Source organism: Dermacentor albipictus, chromosome 1 (genome assembly GCF_038994185.2).
Source record: "Dermacentor albipictus isolate Rhodes 1998 colony chromosome 1, USDA_Dalb.pri_finalv2, whole genome shotgun sequence".
Classification (NCBI taxonomy): Eukaryota; Metazoa; Arthropoda; class Arachnida; order Ixodida; family Ixodidae; genus Dermacentor; species Dermacentor albipictus.
In genome coordinates, this window is record NC_091821.1 from 61,955,939 (window position 1) to 61,976,643 (window position 20,705).

The window sequence follows — 20,705 nt, forward strand, 5'->3', positions numbered from 1 at the left end:
TGTGATGTCGTCTCCCTTATGTCCTTGTTCGCTGGTGCTAAATATGCTTTCCAAGTCAGTGCGAGCATTCGTTATGACTTGGCGGGAGCATTCGTTACGAGGTCAGTGAAGGTACACCCACGCTCCCTCGAGAAACCCCCCATGAGGTCCGCCTGTGCCTGGTTTCTCGACCCTAGAGCTAAAGAATCGGCAGCCTCAATGCCGGGGTTTCCAGAGTGCGCGGGCACCCAGGTGAGCTCAGCGTGGCGGGAGAAGGGAGGCTTCTGGGTCAGTATGTGGAAAGTGGCAGGGTGAACCCTGCCCCTACCATAATTTAGCAGTGTAGTTTTAGAATCACTCAGGCCCCCACAAGGAGCAGCGAAAAGATACGCTCATCTAAATAATCAAGGGATTATGATATAAGTACAATTTTAGACATGAAAGTGTTCGCCGGAGATGGTTGGTGTATGAGTTAATTGCAAAGTTAGCAATGCTAACTACAAAACTTGGCAGACCTGGAGAGTTGGAAACTGCTCATCTCTTTTCTCAGTCCTGCTAGTCCTTCCATTCCATTCTGTGATGGCAGTACATGTTGCAACTTTATATTCTCTTCTTCACTAACAGGACATTGCAGCAACAAAATAACAATCCAGCCTAAAAACAATTGTCAAAATCTCAAAAGTTCTTTATTTGTACTGTTGCAAACATAATAATATGTTAACATACAAATAACAAATACTTAAATATAAAATATGAATACACAGTGTGCCATATTATATACATTTTCAAGTTAGCATGAACTGTGCAGAATATACAGTGACTTGACTATGAAATAATTGAACACCTGCAAAAACGGCACAATACAGTGTGCCAGATTCCCATATAAGTTTTCATATGCTGTGTATGATGTGTAGTGAATGTACAATGAAGCAACTATGAAGTTATTGATGCACATTTGCATTGCACAAGTTATTGCACAAGTTTTGCACCACAAAAGCATAAGGTGACCCAAATCACTTGAGCTTTCAGATTTTGCACCATGGGTCTGCAAGGCAGCAGAATCTTAAGTGGCACTACTACTACCAGGTCTTGCTTGGCTCACAAGGTAGTTTTCCTCCTGCAAACGAAACAACACAACGAAGTTTCAGTACTGCAAGTACATGAATTGCTGTGGCATGGAAGTTAGGCAACACAGGCCTTCTAGCAATGGCACTTATTACGAAACATTCAAAAGAAAATGCTTACTGCTTTGTTCCTTGACTTCAGAGAGCATTTTGCAGCGGGTTCTAATGTTACAGAGCGTATAATGCTTGCCTTTCATGAAATCACGACAAAAGCAAAGGCCAAGGCGACAAACTAGTTATTGCAAAATCAGAAATGGCTTGCGAGAGAAGAAATATTTGAAAAACGTAAAGCCAGTTCCACGCAGTGAAATCAGTCAAAACAGGGAAGCTGGCAGTCGTTTTCTCAATTGAACTCGTGTTTAGCGCAATTTTTATGAAAGTATTCTGTCTCGTTGCCGTCGCTTTGTTAGATTCACGTTTAGGACTGCGCACATTCCTCAGTTGTGCGAGGTTGTGATCAAACCACAGTCTATCACACACCTTGCAGCTGTGGCTGCACTCGCGGTCGAGATATTCTCTCTTGAACCGTCCGTCAGCAGCCTCCGTTGGAGGGATCTCTCTGTGTCTATGTCTCTGCTCGGCCTCCTACTCTCGCATTTGGGGTTAGCTTGCCTCTGCTGGCAATTGGCTTGGGTTGCCTTCTCTTGAAAGTGGGGATTGGCTTGCCTTCACTGGCGCTTGGCTTGTGCTTCCCATTCTCAATCCTCGGCAGTAGCAGCTTCCCTCTGCTTACGCTTTGCTTACGCTTTGCTTACGCTTCTCGCTCGAAGCTCGAGATTAGCGCGACGTCGGCGCTTCTGCTCTCACGTGAGCCCCCGCTGCCACTTGTGCCAAGCGGAATTTATGGGGCGAAAAGGTGCACAGCGTAACACCTGCTTCTATACCCCCTCCTCGCCTCTCCCTCGGCGTGCTCTGATTGGTCTGCTCCCATCCTGGCGGGGCCCCATGAATGGATGGATGGATGTTATGAGCGTCCCCTTTGGAATGGGGCAGTGGGTTATGCCACCAAGCTCTTGTTATTTTATCACCTAATGTCCTACCTATGCTAAAAAAGCAAAAAAGAAAAGGAAAAAAAATGACGAATTCCCATAACCAGTTTCTGAACCCATATTGCAAACTTTGTTTTTCTATGCCTCCGTTGTTTGTCATTTCCCTACTTCCACCAATCTTCCAATCGCCTCTTACTAATCTCTATTGCAGACATGTTTACTTTCCGCCTGCTCTCGCTGAACCTAAGGGCTTCAAAGAGGCCAGCGATCCCTAAATCGACCGCTGGGCAGATACCCCCACACTCTAATAAAACATGCTCAATCATTTGCCTAGCTTTACTGCAGCAAGCACATGCCTTCTTCCTTCTAATATCTCGCCTCATAAGTGCGTGTTCTAAGGCATCCTGATCTCACTTCGAAAAGTAATGCGCTTCCTTTTGAGTTTCCCGATTTCGTTTTTTCCTCTTAAGTAGCTACTCATGACAGGTTTCTTTTCCAATGCCACCACCCACGAGATTATTTCAGCCTCTCCGACTTTCCACTTGACATTCTTTGTTGCTGTGTTGCTCACTCTACAGGGTGCATACTCGATGGTAAGCTTCCTAGTTCTCCTCCACTGTGAATCAATGTTCTTGTACAAATACCTCAACACTCTCCCAGCCCATTTACTTTCTTCCATATTCCTCAGTCACTCTTCATAATTAATTTTACTGTGAGCTGCCCTCACTTCAAAACTTCTCCAGCCCATATCCTCTGCACAGCTTCATTTGTAGTCTTACAGTGAGCGCCCAATGCGAGGCATTCCACTGAGCTTTAGTTGCCATCGAGTCCCGATTGTACCCCTGATTTCAAGCAAACAACCGCATTTCCAAATGTGAGTCCTGGAACCATTACACCTTTCCACATACCCCAGAGCACCTCGTACCTATTGTATCCCCATAGCACTCCATGTTTGATTATGGCTGCGTTTCTCTTCCCCTTTACTGTTATTGTTTTCTCCTGTGTTTACGTATATCTATTGCCTTCGTTTATTCATATATCAAGGTATTTATATTCTCTTACCCGAGGTATTTCACGGCCCTGTATTGCCACTGTCTGCTCACTGTTTTCATTGAATACCTTAACACCTGATTTTCTAACGCTAAATTTCAAACCTAAATTCTTGCCTTCTTGTACACAGATATTAGCCAGACATTGCAAATCACTTTGCTTTTAGCTAGCAACACAATGCCGTCTGCATAAAATAAACCTGGAGATTGCTGCTCTACTACTGCACTCGCCTGTTTGCATGAAAGATTGAACCCGATATTACTTCCTTCTAGCGCCCCCTCCGTCCTCACCATGTACATCATAAACAGCAGTGGGGATAAAGGGCAACCCTGCCTCAGTCCCTTGTTGATATCAACTTTCTCCTCGCTCCTCATCCCTTCCCATTCAACGCAAATGGTATTTTCTAGGTAAATCTCTCTCAAAAGCTGTAGAAAATCGTCACTAAGCCTTCCCCTTCCAGAATATCGCACAAAATGTTGCGGTCTACGTTGTCATAGGCTCCTGTAATGTCTAAGGAGGCCACATATAACGGTCTGCTTTCTACTTTTGATATTTCAATACACTGGGTAAGAAAAAATAAGTTATCATCCAAATACTTACCTATTCTGAAGCCATTCTGAAGTTCTCCCAAAACCCCATTATTCTCTGCCCATGCTTGCAGCTTTAACATGACTGCCTGCATTGCTAGCCTGTGTATTACCAATGTAATGATCAACGGCCTATATGAGTGAATTTCATCGAGTGAATACGAGTGAGGATTTCAGCTAACTGGTACAGTCACCTTTGGTTTTCATTATTTCCATTATTATCTTCTAACATTCGAATGCAGTGTTCTGCCTTTGGGGACCCTGTGATGCGAGAAGTGGTGAACATTTGAAGTTTATATTTTTTCCATCCTATGAAGCTTCTTTGAGTGAACAGCGCACTGTGCACTCATGTGTGCTATCTGCGTCGTGTTCCATGCAGGTTGTAGACGCTCGTTTCCAAGTGTTGCGATGCCCTTTTGAGTTTATTTCTCTCTGGTGGTATCCCATTTCCACATCTTGTGTATATGTGGTGATATCTCCTTTTTCTGGAGGTAGTGAAGGCGGTCGCGGTAGCAGCTAGTCAGAGTTTGCTGTCATATGTTTGGTTGGCGTTGAAACCAATGTGTTCTAGTTAGGCCATCAATGTTAATAAAATGCACTGGTTATATAGACTGGCCAGCCAGTCTATATAACTGTGCGTACATTAGGTTATTGCTCTCATGATCGATACTGCTTTTTGTGTGGAGAGTTTCACTAGTCACAGATGGTGTGCACTTTCATGTGTCAGCTGCAACTCCAGCTCCTTCAGCACAGAGGCTAGAAGAGAGGCACCATCAGCTGAAACAACAGTTTTGGTGTGTTTTTTGCTTTGGCATTGGCAGAAGCACCATGATTTGTTTTGTTTTTATGTTTCTGTGTTGACGGTTAGGAAAAGTGCTTTTCATTGGGAATAAGCTGAAGTTTGCAGTTAGCACTTGTGTTGTTTTCTTCCGCATCAAAATCATGCCGACATAGAAATTCACCCTAATTTCAGTTCCTTTCAGTTGTAGGCTTAACAGCCTGTTCACATACCAGGTGCAAGAGCTGCAAACACAAACACCTTCAAAGTGAAACAAAAATTTGAAGCACTGCAAGTGATTTGCATGAAATTAAATCGTTTTATGTATAATAGCTTATATGCTGGAATATTTGTTCTACCACAAAAACCACATAGGCAAAAGACAATGTTAGCCCTAGCAAAAGTACCAATTAAGTTGTATTGGTGCTAGTAGGGTCCAATAGGTGACATATATTTGCCATCTGTTGGACCAATAGAGTTTGTATTGGTAACAATAGTGCCTAATAGGTGACATCTATTTTCCACTTATTGGCCCTATTGAATTTGCATTGGTACCTTGTACTGGCACCAATAAGGCCTAATAGGTGACTGCTTTTGACCAATAGGTTCGTGACGATACTAATTTATTTTCATAAGCAGGAAATATTTGTTGCTTTTCTGTTTCTTGTATCGATAGAGAGGGGAAAAATAAGTGAACTGGTAATGCACATAACGGTGCAATTTTCCAGATCACTTCATTGTACAGCATGGAAAAGCATACGACAGCATGGTGTTGGTCAAAGAGGCACGCTGAGAATCTAGCAGTTTTTTCCATCCAATTCGTCGTGTTGGCAGAGTCCATGTATGCGCAGTAGCGTCGATGGCACAATAGCACAATTCGGCTATGCTAAATACCCTAATCAGCATGTGAGTGAGACTGAGTGGATGGGACTGCAAAACAGTGCCTGTCTGCGTTTTGCCATGACAGGTAGCACACAAACAAGTGCTGGCTGGCAGTGGACACTTCGCTCGTCAGTCTTTAGAAGTTTTTTTTTCCTCTGTGTTTTCACTATGTTTGCTGGGATTTGTACCATCGATTCGCAGTTGTTGCCTGCAGTCAAATTGTACAGGAGCTCCGCTCTGGCACCCATATACTGATTGAGCTGGCATGACTAAGGCCTAATAACTGTGACGACGTGGCCCACGAAATGCATCCTGACGACCATGTGATCCACCCTGAAAGTGTTCACTGCCTTCGATTACTATGAAAGTTTGCCAGGGGTATAGATGTATCCTGTGTTGTGATAGGAGAAATGCTCAAGTGACTTGACGTGATATCACTTACGAAGATAGACTTTAAAGTGTGCTATTGAGAGTTTGTTTGTAGCAGATGTGTGTTCTTTTTTTTTTTTAACGTCTATGCGGAAACATCAGAAGCTTTTTCGAGCCCGAGTCAGTAATTTCCCAGCCGAGATTTGCCACACTCTAGTGCAATTCTGAGCTTAGCGTCATTTTTATGCCCGTCTAGCGATTTTTTTGTGGCCATTGTATTGCATGTTTAAGATATAGTGCAGTCCAGCAGAGTGCGAATGAAGTGCTCTAAGCTCTATCCTTGTGTAATTGACACAATGTACGCGACACCATTAGTGCCAATAATCCAACAGGCTACTGTATTTCTATTGGGAATTTTTGCTAGGGAAGCTAAACAGGCATTGTACGAATACACTTGAGAAACTTCCCAGAAACTGCAACCAACCAATATAAATGTCTCAAGGAGAGTTCTCGAATGTATACGTTATACTAATGACAAGAAGCTTTCACCTTTTGCAATATATTACATCTGGTCAGAAGATAAATTTGATCTTCTACACAAATATTCTTATATCACTGAGGCTATTTCTTACTTGTTTACCTCCTCATACAAATTAATTTTAGCTCATTTTTCAGCTCTCCAAAGCCCATCTTTCCTTATGTCGAAAATTGCCTATCTTTCCTCATGCCGAGAATCGAGCACATTGAGTCAACTATGCCTGTTTACATGCAAAGCTTCTTTCAGTTCTAAAAAAAAGAGAACCGGCACAACCCCATCCCTTCGTTCTCACAAGCCCCAATAGCCACATATTTTCAACATATCAACTTGCCTCACTTACGCTACTCTATACATCCACTTACTGTATTTACCTGATAGTAAGAACCTTTTTTCATGATTTTTATTGCTTGAACTAGAACCTCAATGTAAAAATTGACCATAGGTGGTGTCCAAACCCACGCCTCATAGGGTGGTGCCCTCTATATTTAAAATGCACGTCTTAAAGGCTACGTTTTTGCTGGTTGAATGTGGCAGAAGCGATATTGAGAGCCGGAAACACATCATACACATCAGGTTTTGGACACCCCCTATTTTGAAGATTAAAGTATGGGGTTTTATGTGTCACAACCACTTTCTGATAATGAGGCACGCCATAGTGGAAGACTTCGGCAATTTTGGAAAACAAAATTTTAAAAAATATTTTAAATTCTGCGGTGTTTAGTGTTACGCGAGAGTATACCACTCAATCTTCTGGAGGTTAACATTAGACTAAAAACTTATGTGAGCACTTCTAAACTGAAAACCCAACTCGGTAGCCATAACAAGACAATAGTTCGGCTCTCACCTTTGGCCAAGATCAGCTTTTCCAGCCTTTCAATGGTATCTTCAATATGGCTCAAGCGATCAACTTTTTCATCAGTGATTTGGTTGTTCAAGATATGAGCGTGCAATTCCTTCCTGTAGCAAGGAAAAAAGTAGTTACACTGGTGCTGTTATTTCCCATATTAACTTTATGTGGCAAATTGATAATTCAAACATTTTTGTATAATTAGCTTACTTAACGGCACAAACTAAATATTGTAAATGTGAAATGGCTACACAATACTGCACAAAACACACTAAGACTACAAGATTGGTGACATTGCTTCACTAGACACGATTAACGGGGCAACATTGCTATAACTCAAACTGCGAAAAAGAGTGAACAGACAAAAACGAGGATGTGCACAAACACTCAACTCTTTCAGTTGCACTTAGTGTTAGTCTCAAATTTACATGAAGTCCAATGATTATTCTGGAATAGGGGTGTTTGAAAAGTGAGAATTTGGGTGCTGTTAGCGTTAAAACAAGCAACACTATAATTTCTATATGAGGTGCACAGCACTTCGTATAGCACAAACTACCCGAAAAGGTTTAGGCAAATGCAGAAACGAGGTTCTGTTAAATCTAATACTTTGTCAGGAGCAGTTGTCATACCAGCGAATTCTGTTGCAATCAAGATCAACACATCCTGTATGATTAATTCTGTGGGAGTTGAGCTTTCTGTGCTTTGAGTGGCACGCAAATTTATTTTATTGCTGGACCATTTTTTTTTCTCAAAGGCAGCTCCATAAAGTATACAAAGTTCAATGAGCCGCAGATATCATTAACTTGTGCCAGAGATTAGCCATTTACACCAGTGAGCAACAGAACAGGGACACTATATATTTTATCAGTGGCTGCAGACACACTGCGGTGTCAGTGGAAACAATCATGCCGACCAATCAGCAACCCCTTCTGTGCACGACAGTGGCAGACAGGTGTGAACTTTATTCACAAGAACAGATGCAGCAGTTACACTTCGCTCTATGGCACATGGTAGTACACTGGCCTCGTGGAATAACAAGTTCCACAAACAGTTGCCTACATACCCTGGCTCCCGTACTGAAAACCTGACAACCACCTGGGCTACCAAAATGTCAAGAAACTTGTACCGGCTATGATGTTGAATTTATCAAGTAATACTCGTTCATTATTGGCTGGGGTGACAGCTCTACCTGTAAAACTTGCAGCTGTGAACAAGCAATCTCACTTATGTGCATCTGCCCACGTTATAGCACAGAGATGCAGCAGGTGCTGTGTACCGCATCAGAGATGCTGGACAACGGGCTCACTTGGACTCGCCAAAATTCTCTTCAGCTAGGCTCATTCGAACTAATTTTGTATACTCACTCAAACTCACCAAAGCTGGGCCCACTCAGGAGCACCAAAATTCTATTCAGCAGGGCTCACTTGGACTCACTCAGCAGAATCGGATGGGCCCACTTCGACTACATACTCACTCACTTGGGCTTTCTCGTGAATTGAACACATCAAATAATGGAACACCATGCGAGACTAATTTATATAGCACATGCAGATGGATTACAATTAAGCACCAAACTGGTTAGCCTTTCCTTTGTTTCACACTCTCTCTCCCCAAATCAAATACAAATATTCTAGAAAAATGTCCACTCAGTATCAAATCGAATATAGAATATTTTCTTATTTCTCAAGCTTGTGCGGTATCCCGTTGTTAAAAAAAAGTAACATGCATCAACAAGTGCATGCATCGACACGTGCATGCATTAACACGCACACGTATCGGCACCCACATACATCGGCATGCGCATGCATCGACATGCGCATGCATCAACACGCGCATGCATCGGCACCCACATACATCGGCACGCGCATAAATCGGCACAAGCATGCATCGGCACACGCATGCATCGGCACACGCATGCATCAGCACACGCATGCATCGGCGCGCACATGCATTGGCACACGTACACATTGGCACCGGCATGCATCGGCACACACATGCAATGACACAAAGATACACAACAATGATGGTAATGAGCGACAGTATGAGTAAATGCAGCGCTTAGAAAATTTTTACAACAATGCCACCACTATACAAAAAGCCGTTCATTAAAAAAAAAAGCAAGACATATTTGTCCCATTGACATTAAGCAGTCTCTAAAAAAAGCGAGATACATTTGTCCTGCTGAATCTCAAGAGTTTCAATGCAAGATTATTTCTGACTTCCCTCGTGAAACAACACTCTTGAAATTTGTGTGGTATGAGTAAATGAGGTGCTGAGGAGTAGCTCACGATAAATTTCGCTTCCATACACGCCGTTTATGAAAAGTGCTATGTGTTTGTTCCACTGACCTTGTAGGGTCTGGGAAACAGACTGAAGTATGACGAACAGAGTGGCACAGCACAGGCCGTCCACAATACGTTTGTGTGCAATTTTTTCATGCATGCTTTGAACACAAATAGCACCGGCACAACATTGCGCGTGCATTGACATGGCAGAGCTTTGTGGACTAGCTATTGCCTCAAGATACAAAAATGGGTGCTTACTGAGAGCTAAAGGTGTAAAAGTGGGACATCTATGCCGTACTGTCCTTCAAAGGGCTAATAAAGCAAATGCAAAACATATGCAGCATTTACAGTGTGCAAGCCATGTGAAAACAATGAGTTGTCACTAGTTCGTACCCTAATTGAAACATTAAAATGACATTGCTTTGTAGCAGTCTCCTATGTGAACATTGGTGGTGGCGCCCGAAGGTGTGCTTAACTTTTTCATTACTGCGCCTATATATATAGATTAATGTGATCGACAGTTTTTCTACGTGTTCTTATACACTTCTGTTGGAATTCTAACAACATAATGCACCCTCAGAAATTGTCAGATTTTACAATGTTTGGTAGATTGGGGCGTCTAGAAAAATAAAACTGCGACTGGAGGAAGCATCGAGATCGGCCTCCAGTGCTCCTTGCACATGTCTAATAAGAAGACTCAAAATTTGTGCTTTTGTCGACTCGGCAAGACCATTTTTTTAACGACAGCAGCAGCGAAAACAGAGAAGCTTATCTCAGCGTGTCATCTTTCTGATCATACACATAGGCAGTTTTAACAATGTCTCAAACAATGAATGGTAGATGCTGATGAGTGTGCATTATTTTGCTAATTGGGTTTGACAAATATCAAGTACAACTTTATTTTAGCCCCTGTGAGTTGCTTTTATCTATCAGCGCATAGACAGCGTATGCACAAATTATTACGAGCGATTCTTCCCGTCGTTAAGGTTATCACCCACCCAAAAGCACGTAGTCAATTACAGACCGACCTTCAACCGAGCTTGACTGGCTGTCTAAGCTCTTTCATTCAAGTGCCCTTATTTATTGCTGTACAATATTGTGCAACATTGCAAATTACTATACATCATTGTACAGGAACTGAACAAAGCATGTGGACACTAGATCCCCTTGCTTCCTCAGAAAAGCTGATCGAACTCAATATTCAAGTATGAGGAGCCCTCTGCATGCTCCCTGAGCTGGCAACCATTGCTTGGCAAGCCTAAAGAACGCAGGAAAAAAACAAACCAGGTGCCTGCTGCAATGAAGAAAAACAAATGCTTCCTGCACAATATGAAATTACCCATTTTCACATTTGCGAAGCTAATGCTTTCCTGCATAGCATGGGCATCACTATGGCTAGTATTCACACCAACAAATTTCATCATTTTTTTGCGATCTGACTTACAAAAGTGTTAACTAGGAAGCAGGTCAGTCACATTTAAGTACTCTCAGTACTTAAACTAAAAATAGAAAATTATTTTCATTCACATTCCTTGAGGCCTTTCTTTGAAGTTTCACACAATTCTCAAAAATTGTCTAAGCAATTATTACTGCTATACATCCATTCAAAACACAAGCGATCAGGCTATAATATTATGTATTACAATATACGTTGCAACTACTACATCTTGAAATAAAATGTTAAAACATAAAAGCACCGAATATGAGCACATTTCTCATGGTAACGAAAGAGTTAAATTGCACTAAGGTTTCACTTTGACATAATTGGTGATAAACGAGCAATTTTGGAAACAAAGCATCAATAAGAAGCAATCTTGGCAATGCTGCAAGTCTGGTATTTGTGTAACTTTCCTATTATCAGCCTTTAAATAGAATCCAAGTTGACGAAGAGTGTACATGGTGGTTAATGCAGTGAATATGATAAGTCCAAGCATGTCATTTCCGAGACGTTTCAGCATGCCACATGCAGCCTGATCTCGAAAGATCATGATAAGGAGCATCGCGTTTGAAGTCATGCATCACTACAGGTGAGTGGTAATGTTGGTGTTTTTTAATCTTCAGTTTCAGTATTAATAATGCCTACTTATGCAAGCCTTTTCTGATGCGTTCACTTGTATTCAAAACAAAATTTTGCACAGAGGCTCTTTTATGCTGTTTCAAAATAGGCTTTTTAGGCAGCCAAAAAATTTGCAGTCTACTTCAAAAAAGCTCTTAAGTGGCAAAGAGAACCTCAGAAGCACTTGGGTGGGCTACATGCAGACTTCAGAAGTATTTGAGAACTTTCACCATTACTTTGCTTATAGACATCCTTTAAATGAAACACTATGAAACAAAAAGGTATATTAAATATACAGCAGAGGCTCGTGCAACAGGTGCCCTCTCCGATTTTTCAATGGGAATCTTAAATTGCGCATTTCCATGTGATCGCAGCACCAAAATTTGCTCTATATTATACAGGTCCTGCAATATTAAAGTTAGCAGTAATTTTGTTTCTTAGGCAAATAGTTGCTTCTATAGAGAGATTATGTACCTTGACAAACAATAATTATAAGATTGGCAGATCTATAACAATACCTTATAGACTTGTGTAAGGGCCGCACTTGGATTTAACCTTTTCATGAAAATGATGCCAGCAACTTGAGCACACTCCGTATTCCCGAATGTACCACTGCATCAGGGGTCAACGCACAACTTTCACCACCTAGTAGCTGCACACAGAAGTATCCAGCGTGTGAAAATTCGCCAATGTGCATATATGCAGCATTGGGGCACCCAACACAATTGCTTCTCCGGTGGAAATTTTTTTTCTTTCAAAATTTCAGGAATGAGGGTGCGTTGCTTAATTGAGTTGAATAACTTTATTTTGTTTGATTTCTCTGAAGCGCATTCCATTCCTAGTTACTAAATTTTACAAACACTGATTTCACATATAGGCACGAGTCTCAACACGGGCAATGCGCCATGTGACGTAGCTTACTACAGAGGAAGCACAGCTTTAAACAGCTCCTTCCGGCTTCTACGCTGACATGCTACAGAGACGCTCACAACATTTGGTGGGTTCCTCTTTGTATAGACTCCTGCCTCTGACTTAACGTTGTAGATGAATACAATCCCTGAACAAATTTTGGACAGGCAGGACGCCACAGGAACGCCCAAATAATCTGGCAGTGCCGGAAAAAAGAATTTCGGTCGTCATGTAAATTTTGGACTTTTTTGCAATGCCAGCACTATGGAAAATTTAATTAACTTTGTTCAGTATTATGCATTCATAAAATAATATCTACTTGAAATGCTACTGTGGTGGTTCAGGCCCTCAAGGGGGTTCTTCACGTCCGCTTGTCGCAAGCCATCACGGAAATGCAGATGCGTGTGCGAGACCCTGATAGTGCCCAACTTTGCAACACTAATATTAGGCTGTAATCTGCAGTCTGAATTAGTGTTTTAGCTGCTCTATTTGGCGATCACCCTGTCGGCCAGCGGCAAAGGCATTAATTTTTATCACGCCAACACTATAAACACCTAGAAAAAAACACAGCGATGTATGAATCAACCATGCTTTTAATCAAGCTTTTCAACAAGGGTACTGGCTGCCAACAATCACCTCATGTTAAGCAGCCTGGTGAGCTGTTTGTCCAGAGTTGAACCTTCATCAGAGTCACTGTCATCGGATGAACACTGTAAAAAAGAAACTGCCATTAAAATGCACACATCATCTTGAAATTGGTAACTCAAGGCATATTTACAGCTTTAAGCATACATTGAAAATGTACGCTTCAAATCTTTAGCATCCTTAAGTGAGAACTCTTTCAGCCAATCTTCACAATGTTGCAGTTTTGAGGTCCCGTAGTGAAATATTCACACCTGCATTCTAAACAATCAGCATTTCATATATATGACCTCAGATCCACAAATTATTACATCTCATTGGATGCAACTGCAAATTGCACCCAAACTGGATAAAATGGTGCATTGTTTATATTTTTTGGCAACATAATCACATGCAAATTTCGATAGTCAGGCAGAAACAAGTTTACTGCCACAGTGTTTGAATGTCACTTGCAATCTGTCTTTTGCAGGTTGTCACACAAGAAAGCTTAGGGACTCGCACTGCAGTGAGCAAGATAGCAAGTGCTACTGAAGAGCTTTTCGTTAACAAGGGGTTGAGGGGCAAAATAAGATAACTAAGAGACACAAAGAAGTGCATCCTCGCAACCGATTTACTCTCAGATGCCTCACAACACAAAAACCCCAGACGTATGTATAACAGCACAAGGAGTGACATGTTGACAACATATTATCATAGCTAACCTCTGAGGGAAATGCAACTAATTCTTGTAAAGTGGCAATGCAGGCCTGCTGCTGCACCTCCCACCAACTTTTATGATATAGAAGCCCTCCACCCGTTCATGCGCAGTGATATCCCTGCTTCTCTGTAGTTGTGCTTGCCAGCAGTGGCTCACACAAGGAAAATTTGCAGTGACCTCATACATGTTAGCTAGTCCCATCCTTAATTGACAAGGCATGTTCTTGCAGTCAAGTTTAAATTATCTGGTGAAGACCAATTATAGGATTGACACATGATTGCCAGCTGGAACCTTTGGTTGAAATCTAACTAAACATTAACTGGAGTTGAATTAATGGAAGTCCATTAATGTCCCCAGAGCAACAAAAGGAAAGAGCTGCCTACCCGAGCCTCCCCTGATGCAGCTAATAAACACCTTAATGTAAACTTTTTCTGTATTATTAAACTCGTTTCATACATAACCAATCTTGCATGGAATATTGAATGTCAATTACAGTCGATTCCGGATGTATCGAACTCGAAGGGGATCACGAAATAGTTCGATATATCGATAATTTAAAATACAAAATATGCATGTCAAAAGCTTCTCTAACAACTCCACACATCTCAAGGCAGTTTCCCGATGTCGTGACTAACGGGAACTTACCGATCTGTGCCTCCAAGGAGCATAAAAAAACAAACACCGCGATGACCAGAGCACTTTATTTCGAAAGTAAAAAATCTGTGACCTTTGCTTGTTTTTTTTTTTCTGCCCCATCAAGTTCATTAAGCTCTCCTATAGCTTGTTGACAGTGTCCAAATGAGAAAGGCCAGCTCCTTCCATTGTGCCACAACAGCGGCGAGTGACGCTGAAAGCTGATGCAGGTTCAGCTGCAGTGCATGGTGGTTGGTCCTCTTCGTCGGAACCTTCGCCGCTGCTCCAGTCTGCGTCCTCGTCACCAATGATGTCAGTCACAATCTCAGCATCAGCGCGATCCGCTACAGCTTGCACGCGTCGTCAGCGCTGACTAAATCGCGTGCTGCAACGCCGCCTGGGATGGCGCCTGGCAATGCCGAAAGCTCGTGAATTTTGCTGTCCAGGCATCCAGCGTCATCGTCTTCACTGTCAAGACATCCGTCCTCTGCAGCTACCACAAAGCCACCACAGCTACCACAAAGGAATTCCGAAAGCCGCGGCGACCAACAACTTTTTCTCGCCAGCCTCCACCCGTCAAATGATGTCCGCCTCTGTTGAAAAACCCAAATTCTTGCGTTTTTTTCGCGGCCATGGCTCCAGAACACATGCCAAAAGCGGAAAGAAGAACGCACTGCACAATACGAGTCTCAAGCCTTCGCGTTGGCCTCGTGAATAAAAGGAACAAAGCGAATCGAAAGATGCACCGCTCCGCGTCTCCCCACTACCACAAGCCCAAGCTGCACTAAACTCATTCGTCTCGCTGCGCCAGCGGTGTCAAACCTGTTTCACATGAAGCCTGTTTCACATGATGCGATTTTCGTCGCACCGGAAGTGCGATTTCTGTCGTTTGCGATGAAAATCGCAGTCGCAGTGCCGACCCCCCGATTTTCGGCTGCAACCAACCGGTTGGTCACACAGTTGCACCGTCGCACCGATCGCTGCGATTTTCCGTCGAAATTGCGCGGAGAGCTGTCAACGGAGCTATTTCGCCGGTTTGTTTTGAAAAAAAGGCGCCTCGCAAGACAAGTGCAATGCGCGATGACGTGGATCGTCGAATTCGGTACGTACGCGAAGGGAGAATAAAAAACTTGTACCGCAGATTGCATTCTCCGATTGCTATGCGTTCGTTGACACGCTACACAGCAAATGAAGTGCATTTTCACGTTTGCTTCGTACGCCTTTGCGAGTTGTCAGTGCTAGGAAGTGTTCGATCCCCAGCAGACGACGAGGTCGTCACAATTTTCTTTTGTTGAGTAGCATGCAAAAATTGCGCTTACGGAGCAGCTTGAATTATTTCAACCTCGGCAAGGGCAAATGACAAGACAGCAAAGTACCCGAAGTTTCAACGTTGCGCTGAACGCGGTACCGTTCAGTTGCATTTTCTTGTCGGTTTTCAAGCATGAATTTCCCAATGCATCTTGAAAGCTTATCTTGCCTCTTATTAAATTTGACAGAGCAAAAATGTAGGCTATCGTAATGAATTTGCTACGATAGCATTAAATCCGTGGCTTGAATAAAATATTACATGCACGTTTAGTTGCACCTCTTCTCTGGAGAATTTTTGTTTCTTGCACAGAAACCAATAAACATTGACTATGTTGCGGACTTTGTATCCTTACTGCATCTGTATGAACACTTGCTCTGCAAGGTAATTAACTGTACAGCTAGTACATTAAGTAAATACAATGACAACGTACCCTCCTGCACAATTATGTAGAACTCGTGCAACAATGCGAAAAGCAGGCAAACGGCCTGTTCTTGTGGGGATAAAACAGTATAAAACGACACGCTGAAGAAACGTGAATCAAAACTATGAGTGAAGTCAGCCAGTACAAGCAGTTCTTGCACGTTCACAGCTGATCAAGTGTGCAGAAACATTCATGCCTTACATGTTTCTAGTAAGTTTCTAATAAGTTTGTGATCACATATATTAGTGTGTAAACCCATGTAACGATATCCGCTGTGATTGCTATCTTTATAAGTAATGAAATACCATGCTACTTGCAAGAACATATATCACCTGAGGATTTTAGAACAAATTTCTGCATTTCAACTATACACAATATGTGGTTTATTCAATAAAAGAACACAAACTGGGCTTTTTTGCAATGACAAACTTATTCCAAATTTTACTTACATACAGGCAAGAAAAAAAATTATAGACAGAAATATTGTTCTTCAATTTGTTCACCTGCCACTGTGGCTATAGCATTCTGCTGCTAACACAAGGCGAGGGATTGATTTGCCAGCCATGGAAGTCGCATTTCGATGGGAGTCATAGGTGCGAAAAAAAGCTCTTGCACTTAGATTTAGTTCATCACCTTTTATTGAACCCTTACACTTCAAAATGCTATTGCACGGGGGGAATGCTTATGCAAAATCTAACACCAATAGAAAGCAAAGCGCAGAATTGTAAAACAACCATCTTTCGTGATGATTCGAGTGTGTAAATATTTATTGCATCAATATGTATTGTTCAACAGCACTGCACAAGTAAGCATGATCGGGTATAGCAAGTACTCTGTCAAGAAGCTGGTTCTACAAATGTATAAATGTCAAGGCATGAATGCTCATACTACGTCGCACACATAGCACAAAGAAAACCTTTTTCAAGAGTTGTCCCTTCTGGCAGATATGAGTGGGCCATAAGCAGCAGAAACTCTATTGCAGGACATTGTGTAATACCGCTTATGGAAGAATGAACAGAGTGAAGAGGCTTTTAACCCTTTATTGACGAGTGTTGCCTACAGGCAACACACCAAAAAATAATTTTTTTCTTGTCGAGTTTAAGTATCGAGTACGAAGTTTCTAGCTAAATGTCTTCGGCCAACACTGAATGACAGGCAGCAAGCGTCATTTGTTGGTTTAGAGCAGGAGCACTGGACGAGGAAGAAGTTTGGCACGCGATTCACTGTCTTGTGCAAGCAAGTTCAGAGGAGACAGGCCAATGCAACGTATGCAGCTGCGGTGGTGTCGCACATCTGATGTAAAGCAAATGAAATGGGCACCTATGGTTCACATATCATAAGAGCTGTCTATACAAATTAAAAATAAAGCTAGGTGGCTTCATTGGGGTGAAGCCCACTTCCAGTTTCCTGCCTGGGGTTTTCTTTCTATTGCTGAAAAATTTCTGCAAAATATTTTTTCTTTTTGTTGATTATGCTTACTCTTGACGTGTTTTGCATATTTAGATAGAACAATAAACATGTTTTCTCGGTATTTATATGTCTCGTCATTAAAGGGCTAACAGCAGTACCTCATGCTGCTCTAATAAGAGGAACGATGAGCAAAAACATTTCTGGTAGAGCACTTAAACTAACTTTCTGAAAGACAGAAAATTCCAGGTGAGAGTTGGAGGTACGTTTAGCCCACACACACCAACAACACGGGCATACTACAAGAAACACTACAGCCTATGGTGTATTACAGTCTGTGGGAAAGCTATCTTATACAGAAATCAAGAATGATGCAACAAGCCCTCGACAACACTGCAGACTTTCTTGGCTAGTCTGGCCTCTCGCTTTCTTATAAGTCAGCTCATATCGACGTCAGAAAAAAAAGAAAGACTAGAATCAAGAACTACCCCAGATTGCACATTGTGATACACATAGCTGGACAAATATGCCCGCAAGTCAACATCCACAAATCCTCAGCTAGTGTAAGCCCATGACGGCAGAGCCAGCATGTGGGTGAAACAATTATGCAATGCCTGGACGCAACTTCCACACCTGGTGAAAAGAATAATCTCGAAATATTGGGGGTGGGCGAGCGGATACTATAGAAAATCGCAGATGCTGTGCTTGTGTCAAAGGTATGGTACGGTATGAATTTCCAGCAGCACACAAAAAAGAGAACTCATCGAATGCAGGCATCGGGTAGTAATAACAGGTCTTTCCAACTGTACCATGCTTGAAGACCTCTATCAGAAAGAGCTAACGAACAAGCACCTAGACAGAGTAGAGTTGCAGCCTGCAGCACAAATGCTTTGTCTCAAGAGCTCAGAACCTCATCCCAAGATACTATGCCAGCTAGCATATGAGATGCAAAGACGACTACCCCTGCCTTCAGAAACACAACCTCGGGAGTACCTGAACTTGAAACACAACAGGCCCATACCATGGAATATGGGGGCAAACAATTAGGCCAGGAGACTATATGCAACTGCCAAACACACAGAGGAGGTTGTTAGTCATGAAGATACAAGCAAACATAAGGCACATATAGTACACTGATCTGGCAATAGCAGTGTAACAGTAGTGTGACACTACATAGAACTAAACCCCATATAAGTGAGTACCATTCCAGGTCATCCTACACCTAGAAAAGCTGAACGGAAAGCAATCAAAGCAGCACTTGTAATGCAGATTACACCCTGCACAACACCCTGCATGGATTCACCAGCAACTGTCTGGGCCTGCACATCACACAAGATTGTCAGGAAAATCAGGAGATTAACACGCGACTTGCCAGCACATGGCCAGAAATTAAATTACAGGATACATAGCCATGCAGATATTCCAGACACAAGCGGGCTTATAAGCCTGACATAATAAGTGAAAACTAGATGAGTTTGTGTGTATTCATTATTAACTAAAGTGCAACAGATAGACAACACACAAGAACGAAGCGCTCTGTGTGTTCACTTTGTTCCTGTCCATCGCATTTCTGTTGCAGTATAGTTAATGAATTCATAAGGCTGCACAGGAGAAGAATGATACCTCTGCCCAAGGGCCCGATCTCGCATCCTGCAAAATTTCTGCAAAATATTTTTTCTTTTTGTTGATTATGCTTACTCTTGACGTGTTTTGCATATTTAGATAGAACAATAAACATGTTTTCTCGGTATTTATATGTCTCGTCATTAAAGGGCTAACAGCAGACACACACACACACACACACACACACACACACACACACACACACACACACACACACACACACACACACACACACACACAAATGTTGCAAGAGTGCATAGCATGAAGCAGTATCAACAGGATGACACTAGATATGGATGAGGACTAACTTTCAACTGAGGTTCATTTGTAAAAATGTGGCGAGTTGTAAAAGGGCGATGAGCAAAACGAGAACAAGGTGAAAGCAGGAGCCAACGTTTCGACAAGTGGACTTGTCTTCTTCAAGGTCCACGTGTGGAAACGTTGGCCCCTACTTTCACCTTTTTCTCATGTTGCTCATCGTCTTGAATTTCCATCTCCTGCCTTCCCCGAGTTTTCCCCAGAAAAAGAAAGACATCTTTGAAGGATTGATAAAAATTGGTGCTTGATGCAGCCAAACATAAATAAAAATGCTACAGAAAGAAAATAGAGAAAAATTCTAAGTGCAGGAAAAAATAATTACAATTGCCAATCCTGCATGCCAGCACCTTTCAAGAAACACTGTTGTTATTCCAATAGACAGACTGACAGCTTGCTTATGCAATGCAAGCACATTCTTCCATTTCCATGCCATTGGGAAAAAAATGAGTTTCGTGGAAGGTAGCCACTTGCACACTTGGTGATCACTGTTTTTTTTCCCGGGACTTGTATATCTATATGTATTATCCCCCTTTTCTGCTTTTATGTTTGGTTTCATGAAGCACTAGTCTTTATCAGGTTTTATTGCTGTACTACTTTGTGGTAACCTTTATAGATCACTGCATTTTCACAATAAACCTTTTAATTAGAAGTTAGGATACCCTGTTCTTACTGCTTCACACTGTACATTCTTGCTACATTGGCCAAATAAAAGATTTTATAAGGTATCATGAGGGCCATTAAAGTGACTTGCTGCAGTCTAAAAAAAAAAAAAAAACCCAAATAGCCTGGCTGCAAATGGCACCAAAGAACACATAGGACAAACAAGAAAACCGTGATGATCTAACAATCAAAAGTTCAATGTACACGCCGAGTAAATGCTCGCTGACAAGCAATAGACTGAACATACACAAAAAGGAGAAGCAAAAATTCATGTGCATTTCCTGACGGGAAATGCATCCATTTCTAACGGAGGCCGTGATGACAAGATTAACCCAGCATTTTTAGATCTACAGCTTCCGTAATTTCTCTAGGCAGCCGATCTGCACAGAATGCTAGCTTCTTCCTCTACAATGCACGCTCAGATGTGGAGAGTGCATTGTAGAGGAAGAAGCTAGCATTCTGTGGAGATCAGCTGCCTAGAGAAATTATGGATGCTGTAGATGCAAATACACTGGGAGAATCTTGTGTCAGCATGGCCGCTGTTACACTTTCAGAGATGGATGCGTTTCCTGTTGGGATCTGTATGGACACGCATCAGATCT

General features: G+C 42.1%; 1 protein-coding gene across 5 annotated transcripts in view; it reads right to left on the bottom strand.

Moving 5' to 3' along the window:
- Positions 1-643: 643 nt before the first annotated feature.
- The window catches only part of LOC139047613 (uncharacterized), a 213,060-nt gene continuing 192,998 nt past the window's right edge, over positions 644-20,705 (bottom strand). For all 5 annotated transcript variants that reach the window (XM_070521470.1, XM_070521472.1, XM_070521475.1 and 2 more), the window contains 3 exons: positions 13,030-13,103; positions 7,141-7,253; positions 644-1,096 (listed from right to left, as the gene is read on the bottom strand). In XM_070521470.1, the coding sequence (XP_070377571.1) occupies positions 1,059-1,096; positions 7,141-7,253; positions 13,030-13,103 (225 nt within the window). In that variant the 3' untranslated portion in view covers positions 644-1,058. The remainder of the gene's footprint in view (positions 1,097-7,140; positions 7,254-13,029; positions 13,104-20,705) is intronic.